This window comes from Mustela nivalis (assembly GCF_964662115.1).
Source record: "Mustela nivalis genome assembly, chromosome: 9".
NCBI classification, from domain to species: Eukaryota; Metazoa; Chordata; class Mammalia; order Carnivora; family Mustelidae; genus Mustela; species Mustela nivalis.
Genome location: NC_139028.1, coordinates 7747714 through 7759771, shown reverse-complemented (window position 1 = coordinate 7759771; position 12058 = coordinate 7747714). Strand labels below are relative to the sequence as shown.

Here is a 12058-nt window from a genome sequence, read left to right as displayed (position 1 = left end):
AGAGGCAATGGGCAAATTTGCAAATAGTTCAGTTTTAGTTCTATGTAAAAACAAACTTGTCCTAACAAGATCTATCCAACAGAGGGGGCTGCCTTGTGAGGTAGTGAGTTCCCCGTCATTGCAAGCAATGCTGCAAGGAAATGCTGGGTGACCACTATTAGGAGTTTTTAGATCTTCCTACAGTGAGTGGGCAGTTGAGCCAAATGATTGAGAAAAGAGAAACATTCTAATTTCTGCTCTGTTTTGCTACTCACCTCTTGGGGCTCTCAAGTAAACAGTAGGCTCTCTGAGCTTCAGTTTCTCCATCTGTCCTATGGGAATTCATATCCACATCATAAAGATAAAATCAAATAAATATATGAAAGGGCTTTGAGGATTTTAAAGCCATGTTTAAGAGTACTTATTATTATACTATTGTGAAACTTTTGGAAGACTACCCCATTTACTGTATTCTTCCAGTGTCGAATGTCTAGAACCCAGTGAGCCGGTGGAAGGAACTTCTCTCACTTTACTTTTAAGTGTGGCCTTTACAGGTATAATTAGAACTGCAGCCTGAGGCGCTGGGGGCTCGGTCAGTTGGGTGTCTGACTCTTGCTTGAGATTCTTTCCCTCTCTCTCCCCCTATAAATGTATAAATCTTAAAAAAAAAGAAAAAAAAGAAAGAAAAGAAAAGAAAAAGAAAAAGAACTGCAGCCCGCGCGAACCTGTTGTGCAGGTGAAGTCTCCAAGAGCTCACCATCGAGAAGAGCCCACAAGGAGCGCGCTTCTCTTGTTTCTCTTCCTGAGCTTTGCTGTAGAGTTAGACCGGGTGGCTTTTAAAATATGGAATAAAGAATGTAGTTGGTTTTGTAATTCTCAGTGTAGAATTTGCAGTTGTATTCATTTTACTATCTGTTCTTAGTTTCATTACTTTTTTCTGTCTGTTTTTGAAAGAGGAATGAAGAAAAGAAATTTGGGATTTTGGGAAGTCACGAAGACCTTTCAAAATTACCACTGGACAAAAAACAGGTAAGATCACATTGGAAAATACAAAGTCCTGCATTGCAGGCTTATGTTTTCAGAGAAAAGGACCCATGTTTAGAAGCAGTTTCAAGAAACAGGTAGCAGTCATGAAAGAAGTTAACTATTTTAATTATGCCTCCAAGAACCTGTTACCGAGAGCCGAACGTGGTCGGGGTGTATTTAAGGCAGACATTAGACGTAGACTTCCGGTACTTGCAGGCAGTGAAATACAGCAGCAGTGACGGAAGGGAGGCAGACGGAGAGGGTGGAGGACCTCACTGGGGACCGAGGGGGACACGAGGGTCCTGCAGCAGCGCAGGTGTCCAGGGCGTACCTGTCGTGGCTGGTCGGGGAATTCAGGGCCTGCGGTCCTCCGCGTGGCTGGTGAGGAGCAGGGCGCCTGCTGGGGCGTGCGCTCTAATGTGGCTCAGATCCCAACCGTGAGCACACGGGCTTCCTCCTTCTGGCGTGTGTGTAGTAGGGCACACGCACGCCTGTCCCTGAGGGGCATTGCCGACGATGTCATTGGGAGAAGGGCAGGGTACATAGTGAATGGCAGCAGACGGCTGTGTGTCCCTTCCCCTCCAGACCCCTCAGGCCTAGGGGCTGTGGGGCTGGTCCGGTGGAGGCTGCGTGGTTCTCCGGGGCTTGCTGTAGTCCCGCGAGGGTGACAGCTTCGTGTGTCCGCATCACGGAGCAGACCGGGCCACAGCTCCCCTGCCCCCACTCAGGAGGGTGCCATGGGCCACCCCGTGGGGACAAATGCCCAGAACCAAGGTCATTGCTTTGTTTTCAAGCTAAGTCCGTGACCTCCCCTGACAAGGCAGGGGCGCCGGAAGTATCGATCTGGCTTCGGTCTAAATACTGGAAGATTGGGACCTCCCCTCACCCCCGCCCCACACAGTAGCTCCTGGTGCTTCCCCGAGCCTCGTTTTCCCCATTTGTCAACCAGGGAGGCCATGGCTGAATGCATCACACCGGCCTGTTGGGAGGAGTCGGCAATGCTTTGTGGAGAGCAGACCCACTTGTGCTGAGCGCTGACACTTCCGTGTGAACAGGTCGTCGCACAAACACGGGCAACGTCAAGGGAATCACAACGCCCGTTTTCCTTTATGACAGAAACTATAGTATCTCGGAAATCAAATAACTATTTCTTAGTAATCTCTCCAAAAATGTAGGAAATTAAAATTTATTTTAATCATTTTAATCATCTAAAAATGCACTTTATATCATTTTGTAAAAAGATTTATTTATTTGGGAGAGAGAGAGAGCACGTACATGGGGGTGGGGTGGGTGTGGGAAGAGGGAGAGAGAGAGAGAATCCAAGCAGATCCCAGGCTGAGCACGGAGCTAGACACAGGGCTCAATCCCACAACCCGAGCCCTGGGATTGATCACAACCGAGCCAAAACCAAGAGTTGGACACCCAACCGACTGAGCCACCCAGGCGCCCCGGATTTTATATCTTTTCAAGAAGGATTGGATCACCTCACACTTTCCAATAGCACCTATTTTAATCCTGGATGAGAATAAACTCAGAGCCATACTGAGCCTGTGGTATCTGATCCTAAGTGTGAATCAGCAAAGTATCAGTTCTCATTCAGCTTCACCATCCAGAGTCCCTTGTGCAATTGTGGAGATGGGCTGCTCATCCCTTCTTTCAAATAGTGTGATCGGCAGACAGCCCCAGTGCCTTCCCACGGGGGCCACACTCTCGGTCCCAGGCATTTGTAGCAGGTGCAGGGCCGTCCTGGGGCCCTGGTCATGCGCAGCACCGTGTTGGCTTGGCTGCCCTTCTCAGTCTTCTTGCCCTCCGCCCTTCCACAGGTGAGCTAATAAGCCTCAGGTTTCGGAAGCTTTTTCTGCCTCTCCTGCCCCTCCTCCCCGTGGTCTCTCGGAGGCGGTATTTCGGATCCATGCCATCCTTCTAACTTGGTCTTGGCGTTTGATTCCTAGAGGCCTGAAGTAACACAACTATGTACTTTACTTTCCCTGGGCGTGTAAGCTTGCGATAAACAGAAATTGGGGCACACCTCCTTTTGCTTGATACGTTAACTGTACTCCTGGGGGAGCGGTTTTTACAGCAGCCATTTGTGTGTCTAACTGTTTTTGCCTGTTGATGCTGAGATGGATCGCTGGGACAGGCTTGGCCCTGATAGGTACTAAGCAAAACTCTCGAGGTTCATTCTTCCTTACTCAGTGTGTGCGGCTTTGCTTTCTTTCCCACTAAAGTCTACATCTAGAACAGCCAGGCTTCCATTCCACTTGGACCTTCTCTCTGACTCCTTGAGGATTAAAGAGGTCAGGCTGCACCAGCACTGTCTTTGCAGCCGTGCAGATGCTCCACGGAACCAGTAGGAAGAGCCATGTGACAACACTGCATCTTTGCTGAGGGCAGCTCTGGAGGCACTGAGTGGGGTCCTTGCGAGCATTAGGGTCTCAGATTCAGTCTGGAAGGGTAGCGTAGTTAAGGTCAGTTCTCTGCCGTTCAGCATGCCTTGCATAAAGTGAAAGTGCCAAATTACTTCCCGAACAAGGGCTCTCTGCAAGCTCCAGGAAAGATCTCGCTCAGCTGGTCGGTGTGAGCGTGGCTCGCATGCCTGACGTGGTGGACCAATGCAGGGCACAGACACTGCTGCGTCTTCTGTCCGCTTGGCTCTGGGTTGCATGAGATGTGGGCCTTGTTTGTTCGTTATATATCCAGGAACTGTGTCCTTGGACTTTTCATTAGGTCAGAGTGTGTCTTGTCCATCATCGGATGAAATAATTATGTGACACAGTGGTTCTGGTTCTTTGCTGTCCCTGGGCAGCGTTTCCCATTGACTTTATATAAATTCCCAATCCTCTTCTCTACGTACATTGATCTAAAATCTCTGGCAGTGAAGCTTGGAAGTGGATATTCTGACAAGACCTTAGCATATTCTAGTGCTCATCTGGGTTGGGAATCACAGAACATTTCATCCTGAGTGAGGGACACGTCTGTGGGCAGCAGTGGTCTGCAGACCATCCCCAGAAGAGATCGACTAGATTAACATGCAACATGAAACAGTCCTGAGTCCACATATTGGACACAAGATGGTTCTTCTGTATGACAGAGACGATGTGTATTCTCATAGAGCGCGGACTACATACCAGGTTCTGAATTCTACACACCCTCTTTCTTTAATGACCTCAGGGAGGGAGGGTTTATGATTTCCTTAATTATGCTAATTCTGCATTAGCAAGGTGAAGTTATAGGGCTAAAGGGACTGGCCCAGAGTCTCGTTTCAGACCAACAACAGAGGCAGGGTTTGAAGTCAGATCTGCCGACCCCAGTGTGGAGAAAGCAACGACCGCGGTGCTGTGTCCTTTCTGTGCCCCTGCTGATGGCACAGCGTGTCCAAACTGTCTGGGCTCCTCACTGGCCCCAGGCCGTAGACTAAATGCTAACATCAAGCTAGTTACTGGGAGATGAGTGAGAGGAAGCCCGAGGAGGGCAGGAATGTGGTATAAAAGCGAGGGAGTGTGCGTGTGTCCTGGGAGCAGGGCTTCCACCCACGAGCTCTCCATCCCCACTCCTGCTGCGTCGTTCCTGTGAGGACTGGCTGCAGACACCCAGATCCCTGAGGGTTCTGACCATTCCCGTGGCCTCCGGAGCCCGCGGAGTTGGCACCTGTCCCGGGTCTGTGCACACCGGCCCGCAGTACCGCGTCTCGCCAGCAGGGGAATCCCGGCTCCCCCACACCTCCAGGGCGGCTCTCCAGGGCACGATTTCTTTCCTAGAATTGTTGAACGCGTGTTTATTCAACAGCACTCTGTATTAGACACTGACTAGAATCTCCTGTCGTATTTGCGTCCAGTTTCATATTTCAGGTTTAGAGAAGAGCTGGTGCATAAAGCGATCCATATGCATCTGTAACTGTTCAGTGGTAGACCTCTGAACGACACTGGGGGCTCCCAGCCGGGGTGGTCTGACGCCCTGTGACCAGCGCCTCAGGGTGCATTTGTAATCGCTGGGGACGCTGTGGCTGTCGCAGCCAGGGAGGGGAGCTGTTCCTGGCATCTAGTAGGTAGAGTCTGGGGACACCACTCAGAGTTCTACAGGGCACAGCAAACCCCGCAATAAAGAATTATGCAGCCCAGAGGGTCAGAAAGGTTGCAGGTGGGATGGTCCGGACTTGGCCGGTGGGGTGCATGCTCTGGGGCGGGGTGGGGGTTGCTGTGTGTTGTGCCGGGGCCGCGTGAATGTGACGTGCCTGTGGTTATGGACACATCAGCATCTTTGCTCTGGATCGTCCATAATCATGCACATACTCCGAGGACAGAAGACCACCTTCTGGCCTTGCCGGCCTGGTTACCTCTTACAGCAGCCCGTGTAGGGCCCCTGCCTCCTGCCCTCCATTCCTTCTTCATGTTTCCGACGTGTCCTTACGTGTAGCTGAGTGGGCCGTCCTGGTGTGTGAACCTGCATTGTACATGTCTTGTACAGCAAAGGGTCCGGAAAGCCGGTGAACCCGTCGGGGACCCAGGAGCTCTTTTTCCTTCACTTCACCAGCCAGTGGTCTGAGCCCTTGTCCTCTGCTGGGCAGTGCCGGCTCTGGGGACCCTGGGATGGTGTAGACAAAAATCCCTCCTTCCATTAGAGCCGAGCAGGCTGTGCACAAGCCAGTGAGTGAAGCAGCTCAGGAGCTCTTTCTCGGGGTGGGTGGGAAGAGCCTCTCTGAGGAGCTTATGTTTGAAGCTAAAATACAATGCGTGGGGCAGCACAAACCAGCCGGCCGGGCAAAGGGGGTCTCAGGAACTGGGAACAGCAAACACCCAGGGCCTCGGTGATGGTAACACAAAGTAAATATCCCTGCTGCCACCCTGTCCCCCCAGCCCGACCAGAGAAAAGATGATCTCCACAGACCTGCAGTGCTGTGAGCTGCGGGCACTGGGGATGGTGGGCATATTGAGTATGAAGGTCCATACGTTCATCTTCAGAAAAACCCCGAAGAAACATGATTTTTCACTTTCCTATTTCTGCAAACAACTTTTGGTTGTACGAGTGGGCTCCAATGAAAGAGGGAATGATTTGTAATCATAAAGCTGTGTGTTCATGAACAGATGGTAAATAAATAAATTGGAGGCATTGTGCACAAAGATGGCCCCGTCTGGATCCTGTTCCTCTAGGAACCTGTCCTCATCCTCACAACCGGGGGGGCGGGGGTGGGTGGGAAGTGGGCTTGAATCTAGTCATCACATCTCGTGATGATGCCCTGACAACGTAAGTCATAGTGAAGGCCAGAAGAGTTGTATCATTGTAAAAATAAAGGAGCAACTACATTTAAAAAAATAAAATTAGGGGCGCCTGGGTGGCTCAGTGGGTTGAGCCACTGCCTTCGGCTCAGTTCATGATCTCAGGGTCCTGGGATCGAGTCCTGCATTAGTCTCTCTGCTCAGCAGGGAGCCTGCTTCCTGCTCTCTCTCTGCCTGCCTCTCTGCCTACTTGTGATCTCCCTGTCAAATAAATAAATAGAATCTTTTAATAAATAAAATATTTTAAAAATAAAATATTAAAATAAAATATTAAAAATGAAAACATTACTAAAAATAGAATTGAAGTTTGCATTCATTTCACAAATTCCTCAACCAGTAGGATTTGGAGGAACAGGGGTGTCCCCTGGACCATTCCCTTCCTTGTCAGAGCAAGTGCAGAAAGTTCCAGAATGTCTCCTGCCAGTCCACAGCAGCCTGTGACAGAGCCAGAGTTCACTCTTCAGCTTTGTGCCCAGAGCACTCTCAGAGAACACATGCTGCCTCTGTTTGCTTAATTTGGCCAATGGTATAATTTTATCCTCATGTTTTATAAAGTAAAAGAATAGGGATGTTTTGCTGACACTTTCGGGGAGGTTGAAAGAGAAGCACGAACAGCTCCGTGGAGAGGCGTGCTGTCCACAGAGTGTTTTCAGAATTGCATATTGCTTTTTCCAATTGTTGTAACCCGGCTAGATCATAACCATTTTGTTCTTCATGGATGCCCAGAGTCTATCCCAGGACCTACAAGTGCGCGCTTGTTCTGTGGGTGGATGTGTGCTGGAGTTCGCTGTGGCCGCGTAAGGCAACTTAGTTATGTAGTGCAACTCAGAGGTCGTTGGGAACGTCAATCATGGCTGTCTTGGAAGATGGTCTTGGAGTTTCTTGTCTCCTGGAAAACAGTTGTGCCCCCGGAAACAAACAAAAAAAGCAATTTGGGGGACACCTGGGTGGCTCAGTTGGTTAAGCAGCTGCCTTCGGCTCAGGTCATGATCCCAGTGTCATGGGATCAAGTCCCGCATCGGGCTCCTTGCTCGGCAGGGAGCCTGCTTCTCCCTCTGCCTCTGCCTGCCATTCTGTCTGCCTGTGCTCGCTCTCTCTCCCTCTCTCTCTGATAAATAAATAAAATCTTAAAAAAAAAAAAAGCAATTTGGATCTGCTGTGTTTTGCTCAATTCCCCTACGTATTTCTTTTTAAAACCAGTTTTTCTTTTTAGAAAATGCCCCAAAGAGTTTATTTAATCAGTCTCTTCGTGTGGTAATATGGCCCTTCACGACCTTTATTACAGATTCCTTTAGATCTTTGTTATTTATCTGTTGAAGCAAAAGGATTTTTTTTGAAAAGGACTACCACAGGCGATACTATGCAGATCCTCAAGTTCAAATTCAAATTCATTAGTTATGTCTTGGCACCTAAACAAAGTCTTAGCCTGGTGTTAGCCCGGGACGCCCATTCTGCCCACTGCGGGTGTGGGTGCTCTGCTGGTTTGTGCTGGTCTGATGCTCCCTGACCCGTGGGCTCCTGAGGTCACTGCCATGACTTTCCCTCCTGGTCTCTCCTCTGTCAGAGACGTGCCTGTCTCGGAAGACAGACTGTCAAGCCAAATAAATGACAATGTACATATGTAATGAATATAATAAATGCCATCACATCTATTTAAAAGAATAAGAGGAATTTCTTATTCTTTTCAAATTACAGCTTGGGCATAGTAAGCAATCGAGTGTGCGGAGCTCGGAAGATTTCCAGCTGAACAGTTTCAGTGGCCCTCCCAGGCAGTATCAGGTAAGCAAGATGGTTTTTTAAAGAAAGAAGGCTAGTCGTTTGTAATATTTGAAATCCCAAGCTACGGGATTCTTTACGTGAAAATGACCTATTAGGTTGTTTTTCTCAATATCAAAATAATGCATGAATTTAACGCATACGCACCGGGTGCTGGAGACACGTGAGTAAGTAACCGGGACGAGGCCTTGGCTTGCAGAGCTCTAAGCCTGCGTGTCCGCTGCGGACGGTCTGCTCCCACGAAACAGAAGAGAGTGCGACGGAACTCAGACCCCACCGCTGACTCTGGGGCGCTACTGCCTTTTGGTGATTTTCTGCCGGGTGACTTAAATGATTTATATGTCTGTGCATAATTTTACGTATACTTCAGTATTATTTACGTGTATATGTAACATTATGTAAATGAGTGAATACTTAATGAACAACAGTTTTTCACTTAACAAAACATATTAATTTTAGTGGATTTAAAAAAAGTGGTACTACTATGAACATTCTTGTCTATGCACCTAATTATATCCTTAGAATAAGTTTTTCTCTTTTAAGATTTTATTTAGTTGAGAGACAGAGAGAGAGATCATGAGCAGGGGGAGGGGCAGAGGGAGAGGAGGAAGCAGCGTCCCACTGAGCTGGGAGCCCGATTCGGAACTCGATCCCAGGACACCGGGATCAGGACCCGCGCCGAAGGCAGATGCCCAACCGACAGAACCCTGCTAGAATGAGTTTTTGGAAGTGTATTTTACTGTCCAGCATTTAATGTGGGGTTTAGAGAGTAAGATTTGCCTTAACCACGTGTCCGCCCGGGTCTCGTGTGCCTGGTCCTCTTCCTGAGCCGTGTAGCCTACATGCAACGTCCTCAAGAAGCTTGTTACGGTGAAACTAGCCATTCGTGGATTACCAGCAAGTAGAAATTCTGTTTCTCGGTAAGGGAGGTCAAAAAACGTAAACAAGCATGCGTTGGCTTCATCTCCGGTTCCCACATGCAACATGAACCGCACCTTGAGCCTCTCCCGTGGAACGGCTGTGTGTTTCTGTGACGCCTTGCGACCGAAGCACGAGGAGCCCCGTGCAGGAGCGGGTGTGCTGGGAAGCTCTTGTTTCCTCAAGAAGTGACCGGAGTCGTTCCCTCTGGGGACGTGGCCTTCGCTCTGATGATCTGGTGACAGCGTGTGTTCTCTGCCAGACAGATCACCCGAGCCTTCGTTAGCCATCCCTTCTGAAGTCCTTAGGAAGGACAGACTCAGACACGTCTTCCAAGTGAGAGACGTGGCACAAACAGGAAACTGAGGTGGATTTCTCCTCTCTTGGTCTAGAAAATTATGAAGAGGCTCATTAAAAGATACGTGCTACAAGCCCAGGTCGATAAGGAGAGTGACGAAGTGAACGAAGGTGAGTGGAATGGGGACCAGCGGTGGTGCGGGATGGAGGCCGAGCCACAGGGGACCGCAGGGAAGGGCTGGGCGGGGGCGGGGGGGGGCTCCGGGGGAGGGAGGATGGCTCCCCCGGATCATCTGTGCACGGACTACAGGGGCGTGGGCTCGTTCTCCGCAGTTGGGGCAGATGGCCCTTGCTGCGTGAGTAAGTCCTGCTTCTGGGGGTGCTGGGAGGGAGGAGGAAGGGGTTGGGAAAAGCAGAAGGCTGTTGACCCCAACTCCTGCCAACACCTGCCACCAATGCCTCCTTTTTATTTTAGGACATTTGTTACAATTCTTTCTCGATCGTCTCTTTTTGTTTAATTTTTTTTTCAGTGTAACAGAATTCATTGTTTCTGCACCACACCCAGTGCTCCATGCAATCCGTGCCCTCTCCAATACCCACCACCTGGTCCCCCGACCTCCCACCCCCCGCCCCTTCAAAACCCTCAGATAGTTTCTCAGAATCCACAGTCTCTCATGGTTCGTCTCCTGCTCTGATTTCCCTCAGCTCGCTTCTCCTCTCCATCTCCCCCTGTCCTCTATGTTACTCCTTATGCTTCACAAGTAAGTGAAACCATATGATAGTCTTTTCATTCACCAAAAGCTTAGGTGAGAAAACAGAAACCTGCCCCATTAGGAAGTTTTTCTCTCTGAAAAGGTTCTGACGACAGATGTCTGTGGAAGGACTGCTTTCCGTCTCCCCCAGTAACCCTCGTTCCTTCGCCTCTGCAGTTACCGTTAACCCACTGTCGTTTTTGTTTTTCAAAGGGGAACTGAAGGAAATTAAGCAGGACATCTCAAGCCTCCGCTATGAACTCCTTGAAGAAAAGACTCAGAATTCAGAAGACCTAGCAGAACTTATTAGAAAACTTGAGGAGAAATTATCAATGGAACCAAATCAAGAGGAAAGCAATAGATAATGCAAAGGCATCATTTAAAAATCATATTTATTTGTCCTCTTGAAGCCATATTATTTTCCAATTTATTTTTTTAAGTGCCAGTGTGAACACCTTTTAAACAAGAAAATGTCCAAAGATAACTTGGATCATCCAATTATCCAAAACCCCAATATTTAATATTTTTGGTGATTGAATTTTATTGTTCAGGCTGAAGTTTGCAGATTATGATGAAAATTGTGCCCAGTGCTTGATGCTTGTTTATATTAACTGCTTTCTGGGGTATAACTATTGTGATGATGTGATTCCGTGTTGTGTCTGCTTGGGGACACTTCCCGTACAGCATTTCTCCTGAAGGTGGTTTCAGGTAACTTCTTGCCTGCTTTATGGGTCCCCTGATGGTGACTTCCAGCCCTGAAACCTGGGGAAGGATATCTGTGGGTATTTGGAGAATGCTGTTGAATCGTCTACTCTGCTTGTCCCCCACAGAATATGACTGGTAATATCTGTGCAAAATGCGATTAAATCTTTCCTGAGCTTTTGGATTCATCTCACTGGAAATGTTACACTTAACAGTGAAAAAGTGCTTCCTCTACTGAGTCCTGGGAACATGGTTTAGTATGTGTGTGTGTGTGTGTGTGTGTGTGCGCGCGCGCGCACGTGCCAATGTGTGTGCGTGCCAGTGTGCGTGTCCCTGTGTGCATGTGTGTATGTGCCAGTGTGCGTGTCCCTATGTGCATGTGTGTACGTGTGCCAGTGTGTACGTGTGTGCACACACGTGTGTGCATGTGTGGGCACGTGCTTGTGCCTGTGTGTGCACGCACTAGTGCATATGAAATCCTTGTCCCATTTTCTTTTGCAGCAAATACAGACCCTTGGAACCTCTTTGTCTTAGGTTTCTTACTGTGACGGAAAGATTTTGGCCCCGTAAGCACCCTTTATTAGAGACATAGCAAAGTCACAGATGACTGCAGTGATTCGGCCTAGTGATAGCAGAGTCCGGTGCCATTTCTGAGGTTATTTGCAGGGGGATTCCCACCTTTGGCCTCGGGTATAAAGGGAAAAAATTATTGAGGGAACTTGTCAGTACTTCCCTGTCGCTCTCAGTGCATTCCCGTCCTGCTGGTGGGTTCGTTCTTACTGAAGACTGGAGGCGACGTCTACAACAGTGGAAAGACAAATGAACGTTCCGACTCGCCAACATTTAAAGGATGCTGGGCATTAACGGGAAGTGTTGCTTTAGAATCGGTAAAGGAGGCTTTGAATGCAAATTTTTAACTTCATTCTGGAGAGAAAATGGTCGCAAAAGTCTATTAACCCCAACTTTGGCTTAATTTAAATCAGAAAAGCTTTATGTAACCAGATCCAAAAATACATCTGAAATTTTACATTCAGTGATTTTGTACTTGTGGGTATTATTTATAGAGAAGCTATTTGGTAATAGAGAAAAGGTGAGCTTTCAGATATTTTATGACAATTTTGGAATCAGAAGTTCTAAAAACCAATCTAGTACCAAGGCACTACCCACACATTAAAACAGTCCATCGTCCACACAGAGCTTGTGTGTTGTGCCAAGCAAGGGGTTGGCCTCCGTGCCTGGGGGCGCTCTGGCCACAGGTGGGTTTGACGGCAGAGAATCGAGAAAACATACCGAGATTCTCCAGTGTCTTTAGGTGGGTTGACTTGATGAGATACA

General features: G+C 48.5%; 1 protein-coding gene across 5 annotated transcripts in view; it reads left to right on the top strand.

The window, feature by feature from the left end:
• Positions 1-10911, top strand: part of TRPC6 (transient receptor potential cation channel subfamily C member 6) — a 109827-nt gene extending 98916 nt beyond the window's left edge. For 4 of the 5 annotated variants that reach the window (XM_082683353.1, XM_082683354.1, XM_082683355.1 and 1 more), the window contains exons 10-13: positions 934-1008; positions 7974-8057; positions 9365-9440; positions 10235-10911. In XM_082683353.1, coding sequence (XP_082539479.1) covers positions 934-1008; positions 7974-8057; positions 9365-9440; positions 10235-10386 — 387 coding nt within the window. In that variant the 3' untranslated portion in view covers positions 10387-10911. Of the gene's footprint in view, positions 1-933; positions 1009-1954; positions 2172-7973; positions 8058-9364; positions 9441-10234 lie in introns of those variants that run through there. The other variant, XM_082683356.1, reaches the window with a different exon arrangement.
• Positions 10912-12058: the final 1147 nt, after the last annotated feature.